Source organism: Hemitrygon akajei, chromosome 6 (assembly GCF_048418815.1).
Source record: "Hemitrygon akajei chromosome 6, sHemAka1.3, whole genome shotgun sequence".
NCBI lineage: Eukaryota > Metazoa > Chordata > Chondrichthyes > Myliobatiformes > Dasyatidae > Hemitrygon > Hemitrygon akajei.
In genome coordinates, this window is record NC_133129.1 from 46,099,028 (window position 1) to 46,120,578 (window position 21,551).

The 21,551-nt window shown below is 39.6% G+C and overlaps 1 protein-coding gene across 4 annotated transcripts in view; it reads right to left on the bottom strand.

Annotated features, from left to right (window-relative positions):
* Nucleotides 1-21,551, bottom strand: part of arhgef28a (Rho guanine nucleotide exchange factor (GEF) 28a) — a 385,900-nt gene that overhangs the window by 78,712 nt on the left and 285,637 nt on the right. For all 4 annotated transcript variants that reach the window (XM_073048304.1, XM_073048303.1, XM_073048302.1 and 1 more), the window contains 4 exons: nucleotides 15,457-15,635; nucleotides 9,076-9,167; nucleotides 2,616-2,798; nucleotides 2,299-2,436 (listed from right to left, as the gene is read on the bottom strand). In XM_073048304.1, the coding sequence (XP_072904405.1) occupies nucleotides 2,299-2,436; nucleotides 2,616-2,798; nucleotides 9,076-9,167; nucleotides 15,457-15,635 (592 nt within the window). The remainder of the gene's footprint in view (nucleotides 1-2,298; nucleotides 2,437-2,615; nucleotides 2,799-9,075; nucleotides 9,168-15,456; nucleotides 15,636-21,551) is intronic.

Sequence of the window (21,551 nt, forward strand, 5' to 3'; positions counted from 1 at the left end):
GGAAATTCTAGACATGCATCAATTTGCCAGCATTAAATCACAGAGTATGTCCTAACTAACTATAAAAACATATTTAATTTTGTTGTCAGTTTCAAAGCCATTAATGACCTGCAAGATTTCATAATTGGCAGTTGACATACAATGCTAAATGTGCTCTGCGGTGAGGGAATTGTATTTAGTTGCATGGAGGAATAGCCTTTGGTTTGGGAAATTAGATCCTGGTTGCTTGGACAAGTCAGAGTAGTATGATAAAGGTATTATTATGAAATGTGAGTTATGGTGATTGAATTGCCATGAATTTGATAGTGTGAAGGAGATAGTGCTGATATTTCATCAGAGAGAAAGACTGAACAGACATAGTGCACTTGTCTCCAAAGTAAATAAACTTGAGACCCGAGCCAGGTTTGAGAGTGGGTCTAGATGGAGGTCGTGGTTGTGCTGGCTGTACACTAATGCTGATGCTAACACTATTGGGATGAACTGATGTTAAGACACAGGGAGAATTGGAGGCGGGGGGCGGTGTGGGACCAGGCAGATTAGGATGTCAGAGGTTTGGAGGCTTACAGGCTACGTTCCCTCTAAGGCATATATGTCAAACTCAAGGCCCGCGGGCCAAATCCGGCCCGCGGTGGAATTATCTTTGGCCCGCGAGATAATATCTAATTACTATTAAAGCTGGCCCCAGTAATCGAAGCGCCTATGATATGGCTAATGCTGAGTTTATTCAGGTACCAGGTTTTCAGGGTTTTTAGTGTTTATTCGGCAGTCTTGCTCGGCAGTCTTCTTCATAAGAAACGGAATTTGTAAAGTGAAACACTTTGTAGTTATAGCAGAGACTGAGACACACAAGAGCAGGCTGAAAAAACGGAGGCAACGAAAGCTGCGTTCGCACAAGTCCGACTGATCCGGCCCGCATGAAGCTGCATTTTGCTCAATCCGGCCCGTTTCCTAAAATGAGTTTGACACCCCTGCAAGGTGTGCATGTGTGCGCATGCACACACATTTTACAACCAGCACATAAAGGAAATTAATGAGTGCACAAAAGGTTAATTACCTAAAATAATGTAGCAATTAATAATTATACTTACTGAAAATAATCTTTTAGCTAAATGCTTCTGTTAACTAGTTAACAGAATATGTATGTTATTTTGTTGTTATTCTGTGCAGTTTTATGTCAAATATTTTGTAAACCTACATAGACTCTGCCATGTGTGTATTCAGCACATACTTTTGTCACAGGAAAAAAATTGCACAACATAAGATTTTTGCACACACTGACTACTAAAAATGAGTGGGAACATTGCTTACAGGGCCTGCATAACTGGTAAGCTGGGGAAGGGGGGGGGGCAAGGTTGAGCAATCCAGGAGGATTTGAGGGTATTGCATCATCAGGAGGCTGGAGGATCAAGCAGCTGATAGCAGAATGAGGTACTGAAAGCTACAAAGGGTCTCAAGAAGTCTGAAAGGTAGCGAAGTTATTCTTCCTGCCATGAGAGCCCATCCAGCTATACTCAGAAAGAACTAGCTGTCCCAAGGACGACCATCCACAGTCACAGCCAGCACTACTAGAATAGGTCTCACTGCAATGCTCAAATGGAAATAACATCAACACAGTGATTTATGTTTAGGCATGTTCAGACAAATTTCCATGTGAAAGGATTCAGAAAGGATGGTAACTTGACTTTTAAAAAAAATCAACTCCTATCACACAAGGCTGAATAGACAGCACAATGCACCTGAATTTCAGACAACTATAGATAACTGTAGATGAAGGAGTAAGTTTCACTTGGTTTTATAATTAAAACATGGTAATACGAGGTCAAAATGTATGTGGAAACAAGTTTACTAAACTAGAGAGAGAGAGAGAGAGAGAGAGAGAGAAAGAGATAGGATTGAAATGAAAAGGTAAAACATTTAAAACCTTAATTTCATGATTACCTTAATAAGTTTTTAAAAATATCAAGTTTGTGAAGAATGTACTATTCATATAGCTATTTAAACTCAATCATGATCTGTAAGAAAATTATATTATAAAGTAGTTCAACCATCTTATTATATTGTGTCTTATAATTTTCAAACTTAATTTTGCAGAATGTCATTTCTTTTCCACTGCATGTTCCGATTATTGTCTTAACGCATAAAAAAATGCTGCTGAGAAAGTCAATGATTTTCAGTAAGGCATGTGCAAGTCAGACAACTTCTTCAAAAAGTTGCTCTACCATGGTTGGAGTTTCTTTATAAATAATCTGACAATAGTGCAAAACAATTTTCCCTTATAACCAGTTTATTTCCACTTACACACTGTTGGTGGTGAATGCTGGGTCAAGTTACCACACATTTCGAGCTTGCTAGGTGTCACTGACTCTCCCACATTTTCCAGTGGTTGCCCAACAAAGCTGCGTGGTTGAGATCTCATTGCAGCTTGAAGGCTCTCAACTATGAAATGAGAAGACAATAAAACACAATAACAAGTAAGTTACACTGCTTTTCAGTTATATTTCCAAAATGTATTTAAAACAATAACTTTTTCAATCTGAATATTTTTAATATTTTTAAAGATTATATTTTTGTAGTAAGTGACAAAGTATCAAACTAAAAGATGACAAAATTCCTACCCTCCCTGACTGCAGCATTCATTAAAAATCCAGCCTGAGGAATTTCAACAGTATCTGGTCTAATCAAAAGATGGGCCTCTTGAGGTGTTTCTTCACTGCCACATCTTTCAATCACGTCTGCAAGGATCTGTAGCTTTTCCTCCAAACAAGTGCAGATCAGCTGATCTTGAAAACCTAGCCGCTCTGTAGAGAAAGATTAGCAGTCACAAACACCAATATCCACTCTTGGAAGAGCTATAATGAAGTTCACCACATTATAAACATAATATTCTCTATTCTGTACTGCAGAAGCAGAATCTTAATTAATTCTGTATAGGAAGTATGAATACACAAACACAGAATATTACCAACATCATTTTCAGAGCATATCTGTACAATGATGCCAATTACGTGCAAGTCCAAATAGTATATTGAATACATTTATCTTGGAAATGTGAAAGTGAGTCATAAATAGAAATGACATGTCTATTACTAACACAATATTAGAATTGCAGAGCCATAAACAGTAATTGCTATAGCACATTATATATTTCATTCATTTATCTTCTATGTATAAATCATCTTCCTCAGAAAATACAAATGTCTATGTTTACAGCATTTTCTTCTGGTGAAGATACAAAATATTTATTCTAGAATTGAATTTCCTTAATGGTTTCTCTTGCAGACTGGTGATATAGTGGGGGCTGTGGGTGATGTGTTAGAAGCAGATGCCCTGCTTATCTCAAAAAACTTGACTCTGATCCTTCATCAACCAGTGCCATTCCTTTTAGTACTGTAGTGAACACCGAGGAATGCCAGGAAATTGTGGGTACTGATAGGAACAGGAACAGAGAAAATCTCACGAAAGGAAGAGAGGTGTATCTACTGACAACAAACAATGCTATTAACCCCTGAGAGAGAGGTTGAAGAACTCATAGTAAAAGCAGCTTGCTGAAAATTAGATTCTAAAAGTTACAAGGAAGAAATGACAGGCAAAGGGGTTACTAGGAAGGAAAAGTTTGTCTTCTAGGAACTGGGAGTTAACGCTGCATATATCAGGTTCTAACATTTTTGTCGAGGGGACTTTAAGCTCAGGTAGGGAAACTGAGAGGTTGAATGCCATATTGCCACAGGAAATCCAGTAAATGTCGCTAAAGGAGAAGTGTGATCAGTTTTGATCTTAGCTGGAATTTTAATCTATGTGAAGCACCACTCCAATCTGCTATTGTTATTAACAAGTGGAGAGACTTTTGACATCCAATTTTAGTTCCACATTACAAAAGCCAAATGGCTTCCAGGAACCTTGACTGCACTCCTTCCCATTCTGCGCAGTTTAAAACACACACAAAATGCTGAAGGAACTGAGCAGGTCAGGCATCTATGGACAGGAAAAATGAGTCAACAACTTGGGCGAAGAAACTTCACCAGTTTTTTCATATTTGTTCTGCGGATGCCACCTTTCACATCTGTACTTTTGGTGTACACCATTTTCCTTAATTATGATTTTCCCATTCTCTACAGTTACAGGGCTGTAATGCACATCCCTTTCAATTTCTCATTCTTCTGCCCTCACCTTCTCTCTGCCACCTAAATGAGGATAAGGGTTCCCTTGTCCTCTCATTCCACCCCACAGGCATTCAATACGTCACCCTCTGTAACAAGGATTCCCAGCTGGGGTCCACAAATGCCTCAGTTAATGGTAGGGGTCCATGGCACAAAAAAAGTTGGGAACCCCCGATCTATAATTTCTGCCACCTCAAACATGATGCCTCCGCTAGAAACATCTGATGGAAGTCATCAGCCTGAAACATGAATTCTGTTCCTCCTTCCAGAGGTGTGTCCCCTTTATATTCAACAAATAAGCCATGCCTAGAATCAGCTTGAATCTTTGACATCTCTTTCACTCCACCTCCCGCACACATGGCCCTTCTCAAATGGCTGAGGATTTCCAGCATTTTGTTTTTAATTTGGGTTTTAATATGTTTCTAACAGAAACAGAATTCATTTTAAGTGTGTCCATACATGGCAGAGTGCTTGATATCACAGTCACAAAATCACATATTTTCAACTCACTTGATTATTCCAATTTGCTCCATTTCTCTTGGCTCTCAGAATTCTGTCCATTGCTAATGGCATGTCAGTCTTTCTAATATTAAGGAATTTATTACAGGAGGAAGAAAGTCTTACTGCAATTCTATAGGACCTTGGTGAGGCCACCATGGATGGCAGGGGTCAGGGTGGGTTGTGGTGATTATTCAAAACAGACATTAGTAGGTTCCTGGACTTTAAGTAATCCAGGGAAATAGGGAAACTGCTGGAAAATGGAGCTGAGGTGGGAGAATCAGACACGAACTTCATGGATGACGGAGTAGGTCTGAAGAGCCAGATAGTTTCCTGCTCCCATTTTTTGTGTTCTTTTTTCTTGAACCACTCTCTACCCTTTCCTCTCCAAGGTTCCTGAAAATATTGCAGCCTCCCAAATTCAAGGCCACCTTTCACAGAATTCTGTTTTAATCTGTCTAGTAAGATTTCTGTCAGCACAGTACTAAAACAGTCACTAATTATGTCTTCTGCAATTTTTGAAATTAAGGGTTATGGGGAAAAGGCAGGTAGGTGGAGATGAGTCCATAGCCAGATTAGCCATGATTTATTGAATGGTGGAGCAGGCTCAACAGGCCAGATGGCCGACTCCTGCTCCTATTTCTTATGTTCCTATGGTCTTATAAAAGGGTAATCTTCTTGCTTCTGTCAGGCTATGTGAAGGTTTTGACAAGATTAACATCATCAGTCTTTTTCAATTGTCTATTGACTCGGAATGTACAAGCCTGCATTTTTAACAATACAGTCATTGTCCAGTTACACCATTCCTTTTATGACCCTTCAAGGGTCTATCCTTGACACCATCATATTCCAGCAATAGCACACACACTACTGATCAGATACAGACACTGTTACCGTTACTTGCTACTACCATCAGGCAGGAGGCATAGAAACCTGAAACCCAACACTTTTCTGCAACCCTCCGACTCCTGAACAAACCTACACAACTCTAACCTTACCTCAGAAAAGAAACATTACAGACTTCCTGATCTACCACCATGCACTAGTCTTTGTTCGACTCTTTGTTTCTTTTTGCACTAAAATCTTGCTTTTGCCCAGTCTTGTTTTCACCATGTGGTAAAATTTTATATATCATTTGTGTCTCATTTACTGTATATTCTTTGTGGTGGCTGCACCTAAATGCCTGTGATGCAGCTGCAAGTTTTTCATTGCATTGTACTTGTGCCCTTGACAATAAACTCAAATCGCCAAGACTTGAAACATGAATGTTTTAAAAAACCTGCTGTTTCATCTACATCTCACTTGACTCATCTGCTGTTTATAAATAATTAGACTTTCCATGAGTATTTAAGTACATAAGGAGAAATCTGGAAACAATGGCTTTTCAGTTCCTGTCACAAGTATGCTCCCTCTCCATGGCAACTATCTGAAAGCAACCTGCTTGTCAATTCTGACTCTGAGATAAATTTCAAATAACATATCAATGTCAGCACCTCTGTCACGTTCCCTGTCTGCACACCTTCCAAAATAACATCGGTTGCTGTATGGGTTAACTCTGTACTTGACCACATCAACAGAATGCCAAGTTACTCTTTTCTTGCATTTGGTAAGATTCAGATACTTTTAATTGTCTCCTAATTCCAACCCCAACTATTCAACCCTGTGTTCACTGACCTACACCAGCTAATCAAGAAACCCTCAACTTAAGACTCCATGTTGTTTTCAAATCCTTATATAGCTTTTCTCGTCATTCTCTTACCCTCACAAATAATCAGATTACTCTAATTTTGACCTTTGATCAGCCCAGAATTGAATCACTCCACCATTAGCAGCTGGAATTTTATATTTATGGCAGACTCCTCATGCTTCACTAAGATTGTTAAAGTTGTTTCTTGCTCTCCTTCTAGATGCCACACTCGAGCTAGAGATGTACGGTGATATCCTAAAGGTGCACAATGCACATCTACATGCCCCCTCTGCCAGATTTTTTTGGGCACCAATGGTTTCAGTCAATCGAACTCAGTTTAGAAATGGGACCACTACTAGATTACTGATATTGTCTGAGGAATTAATATTTGCCCAGATAATGGGAAGGAGGGTGGATCTCATTGAAACCTATCAGAAGTTGAAAGGCCTCGATAGAGTGGATACGGAGAGTATGTTCCCTATGGTGGAGGAACCTAAGACCAGAGGACACAGCCTCAGGACAGAGGAACGTCCATTTAGAACAGAGGAATTTCATTAGCCAGAGAGAGGTGAATCTGGGGAATTTGTTGCCATAGGCAGTTGTGGAGGCCAAGTGAATTCATATACTTAAGGCAGAGGTCGATAGATTCTCGATTAGTCAGGTCATGAAGGGATATGGGGAGAAGACAAGAGATTGAGGCTGAGAGGGAAATGGTTCAGCCATAATGAAATGGTGCAGCAGACTTGATGGGCAAAATGGCCTAATTCTACTCCTGTATCTAATGGTCTTATTCCCCCTCTTCTCAGGACATTGCAGGAAAGCACATATTAACTAACCTAACACACTTTTTTCAGGTTTGATATCACTGGCATGTTGTGAAATTTGTTGTTTTGCAGCAGCAGTACATTGTAATATAAAATAATTTTAAAAACTATAAATTACAATAAGTATACATAAAAACATAAATTAAATAAATAGTGCAAAAAGGGAGGAAAAAATACTGAGGTGGTGTTCATGAGTTCAATGTCCATTTAGAAATCTGGTGAGGAGGAGGAAGAAACCGTTGCTGAAATGTTGAGAGTATGTCTTCAGGCTCCTGTACCTCCTCCCTGATGGTAACGGTGAAAAAGGGCATGTCCCGAGTGAAAGGGTCCTTAATGATGGATGCCACTTCTTTGAGACCTTGCCTTTTGATGATGGAGCTAGCTGAGGTGACAACTTCCTGCAGTTTTTTTCTGATCCTGTGTAGTGGATATTCCATAACAGGCACTGATGTAACCAGCAAACACAAGGAAATCTGCAGATGCTGGAAATTCTGACGAAGGGTCTCAGCCCGAAACGTCGACAGTGCTTCTCCTTATAGATGCTGCCTGGCCTGCTGTGTTCCACCTGCATTTTGTGACTGATGTAACCAGTCAGAATCCTGTCCATGGTATAACTGTAGAAATTTGCAACTATTTTTGGTGACATACTAATTCTCCTCAAACTCCTAATTAAATACAGCCACTGTCATCCCTTCTTTGTAATTTCATCAATATGTTGGACCCAGGATAGATCTCTAGAGATGCTGACACACAGGAATTTGCAACTGTTGTGCCCTTCCACTATTTATCCCTCGATAAGGACTGTTGTGTGTTCTTTTAACTTCCCCTTCTGAAAGTCCACAATCAATTTCTTGGTCTTAGTGATGTTGACTGCAACACCACTTAACCAGCTGATCTATCTCACTCTTATATGCCTCCCTGTCACCATCTGACAATAGTTGTGTTGTTGGTAAATATACAGATGGCGTTTGACCTGTGTCTAGCCAGATAGTCATTGGTGTAGAGAGGGTAGAGCAGTGGGCTATGCACGCATCCATGAGGTGCGCTGCTGCGTTGACCGTCAGCGAGGAGAAAATGCTACTTCTGATCCGCACAGTGTGTTGTATCCCGCTGAGGACATCAAGGATCCAATTGCAGAGGGAGTTACAGAGGTGCATTATAAAACCAAGGAACTCTGCAGATGATGGAAATCCAGAGTAACACGTACAAATGATGGAGGAACTCAGCGGATCAGGCAGCATCTATGGAGAGGAATAAGGAGCCAATGTTTCAGGCCAAGACCATTCATAAGGACCTGCACAGGGTCCCTTCATCACATCCTGATGAAGTGTCTCGGCCAAAAATGTCAGATCTTTATTCTTCTCCATAATGCTGCCTGACCCATTGTGTTCCTCTAGCATTTCATGCTTGTGACCTAACACATTGTTATAATTTAGAAAATCAGAGACAGTACAACTTTTAATAAGTTGAATGTTATATTTTCCTTGTTAAGATCACATTAAAATGAATCCCATACATAATGGTCACTTTTCCCTGAGCTTCTGACATCAGGGCTTTACGTTTGTCACAAATCAGAAAATTAATTAGGTAGGGAGTACAAAAGGGTGGGAACAATTATATTTACTCTGCATCTTTTATTATGAGAATGCCTCACTCCTCAAATGAATTCAGATTATGTTTATGCTTTCTTTTCCTGCATTGACAGTTTTAACCTTAATGCTTTGTGTTTAAGTCTAGCACTTATCATGCCAAACATAACCACTCTGAAGTTACCTAAATAAATCTGTTTTACGTACTGCTATAGAAATAGATTCCTGTTATGGAAAATTGCAAGCGTTTTCCTGAAACTGCACTTAATTCGTTTACTAAGGACAATGGAACAAAGAACACCCAGCTATTATGTAAGTACCTTGGAATTTCCGGGTCCTGGCTGCTCTTGCCTCAGAAACGCGCTTGTCCTCTTCGTACTCACTTAGCCGCTCTTCCTCTTCCTCGGGGCAACTTTTATCAGCGAGAGTAAGAAGAACAAAAGGAACATCAAAAATACATTGCTGCATCAATAATGCAAATTTTCACTTACAATGCAGAACAAGGTGGCGACATTTCATTGACTGTATCTCAGCACATTGGCATACTGTAAAATAAATATTTTAAAATGCTAAAATGAAGTAATTGGTGCTGGAAATCACTTAGACAAGCACAGATTGGAGCAGTTGTACATCTTCAATTGGCATATCATATACTTTCAGCCAACTAGCATGAATTATTGATATTTTTCTCAAGTGACTGATTTACTTGTACCTCAACTTCCACTAAATTAAATGAGACACCTTTTGATTAGTAAAACACATTGGCATCACAGATCACCTCGTTACTGTGGAATACCAGAAAAGCTCTGTCATACTGACCCAGATTCTACAGGGAATTGTCTGCATTTCCCTACGTATATGCTGTCAGTTTGAGATTATCTGCGTGCATACATGAATTCAGAAGACTGAAACCTACTTACCAATGTTTTTACAAATTTTACTGAGGAATACATTCAGATAACATTATAAATTTCAATGCAAAGCAATGGGTGAGAGATTAGGTCATGTCTTGGTCTAATTGCTTGTTTCTTGAACTGTTTACATGATCAAATTCTGTAAAAAAAAGATTTTACTAATTGGTAATTTTAAAAAAATTATTTTAATAGATTACTTTTTAATGCTTTGAATGTTTCAGAATGTCAGAAATGCAACTTTTTTTTTGTAGATTTAGGAAAAGCTATCAAATGTGAGTCATTTGTTAGCAAACTAAGGGTATCTGAGCTTGCCGTCAAGATTTATTCATCTTTAAGTTGTGTAAATGTGTGTATGCAAGAGGGAAAGAGGTTAGGTGAGGGGAAAGATTTAAAAGCAAGGTGAAAGGAAGGTGATTTAAAAAGGGAGCTGAGATGAAACTTTTCCCACAAAGGGGGTGGAGGGTATCTGAAACAAGCCACCAGAGGAAGCTACAGAAGCAAGTACAACTACTTTGTTTAAAAGACGTTTGGACAGATGTATAGATAGAAAAAGTCTGGAGAAGTATGGGCCAGATGCAGTCAAATGGAACTCGCTCATACAAACATCTTGGTCCACAGAGATAAGATGAGGCAAAGAGCCTGGCTCCAGGCTGTGTAACTAAAAATAAGCAATCATGAACTTAGACTTGTAGCAGCATAGGATCTTGACAATAAAGGTTAGGACCGCTTTATCTGAGTAGCATCTGTCCAAAAGCCGGTACTGTTTAAGTGCAGACTGAGTGATTAGGATAATACTGAGTGAGGCTGGCAAATGAGATTAGTTCATTGCAGATCACTGTCCAGCTCTTTCCTTACAGGTTTAATTTTATGAGTCATTAATTAGTCATCAAAATTCACCCTTCCCTTTTAATGATACATGAGCTATTTTTCTGCAGGGATTTAGCATAGTCCAAAACATTTTCAGGTCGGAAGTTATTAAAACACTTCTTCTTATGTAGGATGGTGGAAATTTGGGACTATTGCCTGCAAAAAAAACTTTCACTAGGTCAATCATAATTTTAAATCTAGATAAGCCAGTTTTCTAGGTATTTAGAGATCTAGATAATTCTGAGATCCAAGTGTTAAGGGATGTGGAGAAAGACAGGTATGTGGTGTTGCATCACAAACCACCAATGAAAGGCAGGGAAAGTTTGAGGTGATAAAATAGCACACACTGATAAATTTACTTCATCCTTAATCTTTTTAATATATTGAGAAGTTCCAAAATTAACCTTTAAGTTCTTAATCCTAATCAAATATACAATTTCCTTTTTAACCATTTTCTTACTGAAATGCATTTACCACTAGGTGTCACCAGATAATTATCAGGAGCAGGAAAAATTAATTGCAGGGCTAATTTCCTGAGGTTTACTTCATTTCAAAAACATAGTTCAATCATAAAATATATATACACAGGAAACAATACAATTAGTATTTCTTTACATCTGTTAGGATATTCATTGTGCCATAAACCAGAACATACTCTTGCAAGGTACCAAATCCACTAATGTTTCCCCTTTAAACAATTCACATGTGCAAATGTTTAAGAAGCTATTTCACTGGACCCACCCCCGTACAGCGGTCTTTTCTCACAAATCCTTTGCAGCGGCAGTGAGACATTGCTGCACTACCTTTTCCTCATAGATGGATTTATCCACAAAAACACTTTTGACCACAAGACTTTCAGGCAGTGGGGGCTGTGAGGACCTCCTGCAAGCCCGGTGGGAGAAGGACATGATGGATCGTGTGGGATGGTTTCCAAAACACACACTCAGATCCATTTGACAGAATAACTTATCGGCAGAACTCAACAACAAGGACTGAGACCTCACTGACTGGCCGTGTGAGGGGACCTCCCAGACAGGGGCTTCTTGCATGGTCACAGTTTCATTCCCAACACATGCTACCCTGGAGCAGGCTGCGGTGAAGATCACGTGATTGCCCACCTCTTTGTAGACTGTTGTATTTGCCGAGAGGTCTGGAAAAGGATGCAATGGTCTTTGTCGAGGTTTGTCCCGAGCAGCTGCACGACAGAGTACACTGACGTGAAAATCATACAAACTGCAGATGCTGGAAATCGTAACGAAAAACAGAAAATGCTGCAAATAATCACCAGTGGGAAGAGAAAATTGTTAACATTTTAGATCAATGACACTTCTTGTCAACAGGGGAAGGGTCATTCACCTGAAACATTAACTGTTTTTTTTTAACCACAGATGGAGCTGGACTGGTTGAGTTCTTCCAACATTTCAGTTTTTGTTTTAGCTCGACTGGGTAGGAGCTACCTGTAGGGACGCATGAACAGTGAGGGAAATGTACTTAGGAAAGACTTGTACATAGATTTTACAGGTAAAAATAAATATACAAATAAATATACAAGTCTTTCCTAAATGCATTTCCTACACAGAAATACCCAAAAGAGAGTTTGTTAGATTCTTCTTCATATTTGTACTTCCTCACATGGACAATAAGTAAAAATTGCAGATCAAAGGCTCTTTATGCTGAAACAGATGCACAGCATCCATCAAGCTTATGTAAACATGCTGTAATCTTTCTAAGCAGAAAGCATTTGAACACACAATGCAAGGTTAAACTCTACATGCCCTTTTCCTTGCTGTCTGGAATCTCTGGATCCACATCAGATTGTCTAAGTAATCACAAGAAGATTTTTTAAATAGGGAAGAATGACTATTAAATCAGATTGCAACTGAATTATATGTAAAACATATAGTTGAATAATGAATTCAAATCTGTAATTCTTCATGCAAGATTTTAACATAAAAAGACAATAAATTTTGAACGTAACCTATGGTCTCTGTACCACTGATTTATTTTCACGAATTCCTTTTGAAACCAAAGACCAGTACATTAGTCAGCTAGCCACAGAGAATGAGTTCATTGCAGTACTGATATAAAGAAGCTTCCCCTTCCCTTCGCAATTTCATTTACAGGGAAGAATCCAGATCAAATCGTATGAATCTCATGATATAGTGCTCCACTTGTCAATAGTTATTGCGTAGTTTCCAAACATATATTTTCCCAAACTACCAGTCTGCTATTCATTTCATTATGTAAATATGGTAGATACAAAACGTTTCAGTGAATTTTGGGTACATAGTTGAGACACTTCCATTGAATAATGCTGATCCTCTAACACTCTGATCTCCTTAAGGAATCAAATAATTGCAAGAGGATGAGTATTGCTTTAAATTCACTTTAAGTTCAAAAGATTCCTCTAACTATGAAATATACAGTATGGTGCAGCATCAGGTAAAGAAGGTTCTTAAATCTTGACATAACTGATATGTATCTAACGTTAAATTCAATTACTGAAAAATGCAACCATATTCATGGATTTTTAAGTGGCCCTCTATCACCTCCACATTAATGACAAAATTTAAAAGAAATTTGGGTAATACATATATAGGAGGAGTTTAAAAAGATATGGGCCAAATCCTTGGTGTTTGACAACACCAACCGACAAGATTGTTGGGTACCATGTTCAGCGTGGATATGTTAGGCCATATGGACTGTTTTTACACTGTATTATGTCTTATTAATCAATACCAGGATTGATCTCAGAAATATTTTTAAACTACAGAGAAAATAAGAAACTTACAGCCTGTTCTTTAAGGGAAGTAGATACATAGATGAGAGATATATGGAGGATTGTGGTCTCGGTGCAGGTAGACAGAAGTTGAGGCAACATAGAGTAGATAGGCAGAAGGGCCTATTTCTGTACTGTGGTGGTCCCTGACTCTTTCATTGTTTCCGATGTAATAACTAAATTATTGAGTAAAGGCAGAATGTCATGTGTATTCTGCACAAGTTTGGGTTCACAAACAATGACCATGGATAACCCAGTCAATGATTAAAACCATGGGAGAATTAAAAATTCTTGGAAAAGAGCAGGAAGGAGATATCTTTGAATACAGGAGCAGAGCTGTTGGAGGCATGGCTTAGGAAGGACAATAAAGTCAAACAACTGTCAGAAACAAATTTGAAATGAAAGCTACCTACAGGAAAGACATTGATAAGCTTGAAAGAGGGTGGAGAAAATTTACAAGGATGCTTCTGGGACTTGAGGACCTGAGTTATAGGGTAAGGTTGAATAGATTAGGACTTTATTCCCTGAGGCACATGAGAATGGCAGGAGATATACAAGATTATGGTAAATACTTGCAAGCTTCATCTCCTGAGGTTGGGTGAGACTAAAACTAGAGGTCTTAGGTTTAGGGCTGAAGATGAAATATTTAAGGAGAACTTGAGGGGGAATTTCTTCATTTCAGTTCAGTTGCAAGTGTGAAATGCACTGCCAGTGGAAGTGGGTTCATCTGTAACATTTAAGTGGAATTTGGACAGGTCCATGGAGAGGTGGGTAGGAGGACTATGATCTGGGTGCAGAGAGATATAACTAGGGAAAAACAGGTCAGCACTGACTAGATGTGCTGTAGTCCTCTATGACTATGATATTCTGGAAGATTGAGGAGTCAGAGTACAGAGGGTGAAAGAGGAAAGGAAGGAGAATATTATGTGATTAAACTTCGAGTGAGGACTGTTTGAAATCTAGCATTTCCAGAGGAACGAGGGGAGTGGACACTGGAAGATAAGGCAGAGAGAATAGGGAAGTAAATAGAATGTTTCAAAGTATATCCCTGCACCACACATTCAAAGATGAACTTTGGCCAGATAGCTGAAACTGTAATCAAAATGGGTAAAGCCATCCTTGACTAGGAATGATTTTTTTAATCAACCTCACAATGCTTATAGAAATCAGATCTGCAAGGTTAAGGTTAAATTAATATTTGTGAAACAACATTCTGGAGATGAAAGTAAAGGCGGTGGTGCTTGTTAATCAGCCAGCCGAATCTGAGGAAGACAGTCACATGAAAAATACAGCCATAAGAATACAAACTCCCACCAGAGCAGAAGTTCTGAAGGCAGTGATATTCTAGAAGAATTAATGCTTCATGCATTTCCAGATTTATGGTGAAATGATGAACCCAACTGTGATTATGTTCTGTAAATTAACTAACAGGAAATTAAGCTTCTTAACATTTTGTAACAAACCTAATCTCACAGAAACACAAGAAAATCTGCAGATGCTGAAAATCTATGGCAAAACACACAAAATGCTGGAGGAACTCATGAGGTCAGGCAGCATCTATGGAAATGAACAAACAGTCGACATTTTGGGCCAAAACCCTTCATAAGGACTTCATAAAAGGTCCATATGAAGTGTCTCAGCCCAAAACATTGACTGTATTTATTTTCATAGATGTTGCCTGACACTGCTGAGTTCCTCCAGCATTTTGTGTGTTTTGCCCCAATCTCACAGACCATCTTCAGAGACAATGAGAAACATAAGCAAAAAATTCATGAGTTTCTTTTCTGGGTCTTACAATTGCTAAATCCCATGGGATAAGCAGATTGAGGGCATTGTGAATAAATTCTCATGAAGTTAGATACTGTAGATGCTCAGGTCACTGAACGGAGCCACAAACATCACTGAACTCGAGATGGATTATACACGCACAAAAACAGTGTCTTAATGAAGAATTCTGATTAGGTTTGCCTTTCCAATTTATCATGCTCAGTGCTTGAAGAAAACGATCTTCCATTAGATGCATTGTGCCTAAATTAAGGCAGAAATTAAACTGCACTATAGCATATATAATAGAAGTTCGATTTTTTTCAAATAATTTCTGTTCTCCCCATCTGACGTGTGAATGGTTCATGTTACTGTACCTCTCTACTGCCATCCTGATCAGTCTCATCCAGTTATTCCTTTCCTCCTTTGAGTTCGTGTGTATCTCATACATTTCCGGTCCAGCAGATGAAGCACTGATCAAGAACATTCCTCGTTCCTCATTTGCAACTTCACGGACAATTAGTTTCTGCAGTAAAATGACTGCAGGCTTCTGGTCCTGGCATGAAAAATTAAAAAGGACAGGTGAATAAACAATAAGCAAACTGTAATGTAAATTAGACTTATTACTGTGTCCCTAATTTAATACAAAGAAAATTTCAATATGTTAATTTAATAACTATCCTTTTTCAAGCAATTCAGTCTGGAAGTGGAAAAATAAACACATAGGGAGGATAGAGACAGGAGCAGAGATTTTGGATGTAGGAATAAGGAATCATGGTTTTGCATAAAAAATAAGGTTTGAAGCACCTGATGAATTTGTAGGTCACAGGAACAGAACCTGGGGGGCAAGACTGCTGTTGAAAGGGTGGAGATATGCAGAATTCTATGCAACCACTCAATGCAGTAAGGCAGTAAAGCAGAATGCAGTACACCCTAGGATGGATTTTGGATACTTCCGGAGTCCTGTGAGTTCAACATATTAATAAGTTACAGGGCAGCAGGGTTTTAAACAGAAGTATTACACCAGTGCAAGGAACTCCCTTAAATTTGGTGTTAGCATTCTACATGATGTCATTACGTCCTCTAACCAAATGACTCATTTACATACAATATACCACACAGTAAATGAGAGTATGATTAACTGCATCAAGTAGGTATTTCATAGGTCATTATATTTAACTATGTATATGAGGGACAGAAGGCAAGTGTAATTACTGATCTATACAAGGTGCACTGTCGATAATTGGAACACATCGGTACCAGTACATTTTGGCCCAATTAACTGGCAGCGCCAATTACCAAAGTTTTGTGTAAATAGTTAAAAATATATTTTTTAAAAATGAGCAATTACTATTTAACTGAGTAACAATTATAAGACCATAAGACCTTAAGACATAGGAGCAGAATTAAACCATTCAGCCCATCGAGCCATTCCACCATTCCATCATTTCTGGTCACCTCACTACAGGAAGGATGTGGAAACCATAGAAAAGGTGCAGAGGAGATTTACAAGGATGTTGCCTGGATTGGGGAGCATACTTTATGAGAATAGGGTTAGTGAACTCGGCCTTTTCTCCTTGGAGTGACAGAGGACGAGAGGTGACCTCAGAGAGGTGTATAAGGTGATGAGAGGCATTGATCGTGTGGATAGTCAGAGGCTTTTTCCCAGGGCTGAAATGGCTAGCATGAGAGCGCACAGATTTAAGGTGCTTGTAAGTAGGTAGAGGAGAGATGTCGGGGTAAGTTTTTTCCACAGAGAGTGGTGGGTGTGTGGAATGGGCTGGCGGCAACAGTGGTGGAAGCAGATACAATAGGGTCTTTTAAGAGACTCATGGACAGGTACATAGAGCTCAGAAAAATAGAGGGCTATGGGTAACCCTAGGTAATTTCTAGGGTAAGTACAGGTTCGGCACAGCTTTGTGGGGCGAAGGGCCTGTATTGTGCTGTAGGTTTTCTATATTCCTATGTTTCTATCATGGTTGATCCCAGATATCACTCAACCCTATTTACCTACTTTTTCACTATATCCTTTGATACCCTGACCAATCAGGAATCTATTAACTTCCACTTTAAATATACCCAAGGATTTGGCCTCCACCGCAGTCTGTGGCAGAGCATTCCATAGTCACACACACAAAGTGCTAGACATTGCCCAAACCCTTCGGCAAACCCAGTTGACCTGAAATGTCGACTGTACTCTTTTCCATAGATGCTGCCTGGCCTGCTGAGTTCCTCCAGCACTTTGTGTGTGTTGCTTGGATTTCCAGCATCTGCAAATATTCTCTTGTTTGTGAGAATATTGCACAGACTCACTGCTCTCTGGGTAAAACAAATTCCTTCTTACCTCTGTCCTAAAAGATCACTCCTTAAATTTGAGGTTGTGCCCTCTAGTTCTGGATATCCCCACCATAGGGAACATCCTCTCCACATGCATCTTATTAAGTCCTTTCAACATTCAGTAGGTTTCAATGAGATTCCCTTGCATTCTTCTAAATTACAGTGTGTACAGGCCCAAAGCTGCCAAATACTCCTCATATGTTAACCCTCTCATTCCCAGAAATCTTTACCCTCTCTTCTTTACCACAGACTCAACCTATAAACTAACTTTCAAGGAGTCTTGCACGATGACTGCCAAGTCCCTCTGCACCTCTAATGTTTGAATTTTCTCCCCATTTGGCCCCCCTTTAATCCCAATGACAGCCCCCTGCCTGTCAGCCATTCCTTCACAATTGTTCCTTTTATCAAAATGCGTCATCATACAGTCCCCAACACTGTACTCCATTTGCCACTTTTTTGCCCATTCTTCCAACTTGTCTAAGTCCAGCTGTAATCCATTGCTTCCTCAGCACTATCTACCCCTCCAACTATCTTCATATCATCCACAAACTTTGCCACAAAGCCATCAATTCCATTATGTAAATCACTGAGAAACAATGTGAAAAGTAGTGATCCCAATACTGACCCCCGAGGAACATCACTAGTCACTGGCAGCCAACCAAAAAAGACCCCCTTTAATCCAACTCGCTGTCTCCTGCCTGTCAGCCATTCCTCTATCTATGCCAGTATATTTCCTGTAATACCATAGGATTTTATCTTATTTAGCAGCCTCATGTGTGGCATCTTATCAAATGTCTTCTGAAAATCCAAGTAAGTGACATTCACTGACTTTCCTCTGTCTACACTGCTTGTTACTTCCTCAAAGAACTGTAACAGATTTATCAGGCAAGATCTCCCTTCACAGAAACCATGCTGACTTTGACCTATTTTATCATTAGTCTTCAAGTATCCCAAAACCTCATCTTTAATAATAGACTCCAATGCTTTCCCAACCACTGAGGTTCGGCTAACTGGCCTATAATGTCCTTTCTTTTGCCTTCCTCCCTTCTTAAAGAGTGCAGTGACATTTGCAATCTTCCAATCTTCCAGGACAATGCCAGAATCAAGTGATTCTTGAAAGAGTCCGTTATCTCTTCAGCATCCTCTCTCAGCACTCTGGTGCTGTAGTCCATCTGGTGCAAGCGACTTAACCACATTAAGACCTTTCAGTTTGCCTAGCACTTTTTCCTTTGTAATTGCAATGGCTCTTCTGCTCCCTGACATTCACTGACCTCTAAGCACACTGCTAGTGTCTTCCACAGTGAAAACTAATGCAAAGTACCCATTAAGTTCATCTGCCATTTCTTGGTCCTCCATTATACTTCACCAGCCTTGTTTTCAAGTGGTTCAATATCAACTCTCACCTCCCTTTTACTCTTTATATGACTGGAAAAACCTTTTGTATCCTGCTTTATATTATTGGCTACTCGGCCCTCATATTTAATCTTTTCTCTTCTTATAGTTTTTTTTCTTAACACACACAAAATGCTGGAGGAACTCAGCAGGCCAGGCAGCATCTATGGAAAAGAGTAAACAGTTGAGTACAGTTAGCAAACATGAGGAAATCTGCAGATTCTGGAAATTCAAACAACACACACAAAATGCTGGAGGAACACAGCAGGCCAGGCAGCATCTATAGGGAGAAGCGCTTCTGTTCCATAGATGCTGCCTAGCCTGCTGAGTCCCTCAAGCATTTTTGTGCATTACTTGGATTTCCAGAATCTACAGATTTTCTCGATTGTTATAGCTTTTTAGTTGCCTTTTGATGGATTTTAAAAGCTTCCCAATCATCCAACTTCGCACTCACTTTTGCTACCTTATATGCACTTTCCTTGGCTTTTATGCAGTCCTTAACTTCCCTTGTCAGCCACAGTTGCCTGCATCTGCCATTTGGGTAAAACTTCTTCATGTGGGACATATCTACCCTGCGCCTTGTGAACTATTCGCAGGAACTTCAGCCACCTCTGCCAGTACCCGTCAGTATCCTCCTCCAATCCACCTGGGCAAGATCCTCTCTCATGCCTCTGTAATTCCCGTTATTCCATTGTGATATTGATATATGTGAGTTATGCTTCTCCCTCTCAAATTGCAGTATGAATTCAATCATACTATGATCACTGCCTCCCAAGGGTTCCTTTACATTAAGCTCCCTAATAAGATCGGCATTATTAAACAACACCTAATCTAAGATAGCCTTTCCCCAAGTAGGGTCATGTACAAGTTTCTCTAAAAAGCCATTTTGTAGTCATTCAACAAATTATCTCTCTTGCAATCCAACACCAAGCTGATTTTCCCAATTCCCTTGCATATTGAAGTCCCTGATTACAATTGTGACATTACCCATATGACATTCTTTTTCCAGCTCCCTTTGTGATCTCAGCTCCACATATTGGTTACTATTTGGAGACCATTATGATTCCCATAATGGTTTTTTTTTTTACCTTGCACTTTCTTAATTCCACCCAAAAAGATTCAACATTCTCTGACCCTTTGTCACCTCTTTCAAAAAATGTAATTCCATCTTCTACCAACAGAGCCACACCACTGCTTATGCCTTCCTGCCTGTCCTGTCAATACAAAGTATATCCTTTGATGTTAAGCTCCCAACTATGGCCTCCTTTCAGCCACAAATCGGTGATGCTCACAACATCATACCGACCAATCTAATTCACCACGAGTTAATCCACCTTATTCTGAATGCTACGCATTTAAATACATCACACTCAGTCCTGCATTCTTTGCCCTTTTGAATTTTGCCTCTGTGGTACATTTACCTCTTTGCTCTGTCTGCATTTGTACCCATTCATTGGCTTGTCCTTCCTTACATCCATTTTACACCCATCATCTACTTGTAAACCTGCTGACCCATCCTCAGCTCCATCATCCTGGTCCCCATCCCCCTGCCATATTATGTATTCAAATTAATTACAGAACAAATTAGAATACAGTCGGCCCTCCTTATCCGCAAGGGATTGGTTCCAGGACCCCTCGCGGATTCCAAAATTCGCAGATGCTCAAGTTCCTTATTCAACCTGAATCTATGTGGTGGACCTTAGGACCCAGCGGAACCCCAGACCTTACTTAACCTGTCTCAGTGCGGTGGACATTAGGACCCAGCGGCAGAGATCTGAATCCGCAGTGTTACTGTTCACGAAAATAATCACGATAACGATTGAAAATAAAGTGGAAATAATAAAGTGATCGGAAAGAGGTGAAATGCCGTCGGTCATTGGAAAAACGTTAGGTTACGTTAGTCAACAATCGGAACAATTTTAAAGGATAAAGTGAGAAAGGCCCTGCCCTGATGAAAGCTACAATTATTACTAAGCAATGCAGTGGTTTAATTATTGGGTTTTGGGTTTTTGATCCTCCACATCAACGCGGCACAGTGGAGAGCGCACTCCATAGCGATCTGTCACTAGATCGAACTCGGGAACTTCCCGAGCCAGGCGCTGAAACATAACGTTCTTAGATGTTTTATATGCATAGAAAGGTAAAATATATACTATATATGAATGCAAATGTTTGACTAACTGATGCTAAATAATACCGGATGTACCTGTTCTGACTTACTTAGTAAGAGAACTTCCGATTTTTTTCGATCCTGAGCCATGATAACCCACGCACATCCTCCTGTATACTTTATATCATCTCTGGATTACTTATAATACCTAATACAATGTAAGTGCTATGTAAAATGGTGGTTATACTGCATTGTTTAGGGAATAATGACAAGAAAAAAAGTCTGTACATGCTCGAACAACAAGTGCTGGAAGAGCACTTCTGGGTTTTCACGATTCGCGGTTGGTTGAATTCGCGGATACGGAATTCGCGGATAAGGAGGGCTGACTGTACTACCGACACCTCTACAGTACTATAAAACTCTGTACCAGTTCCTAATAGCTATTGACGGATCTAGTGTACGCTGCTGTATTCTGTTGACTGACTGTAAATGAACAAAGTCAGCGCAGACACCCAGTGTAGATAATAGATTGCCATCGTACAATGCTTTCGATGATTACATCCTCGAAATCTTCATTTTCATTTTAACAATCAAGATGATGTTGATACCTTCAAATTCTTCGTAATTCCTAAC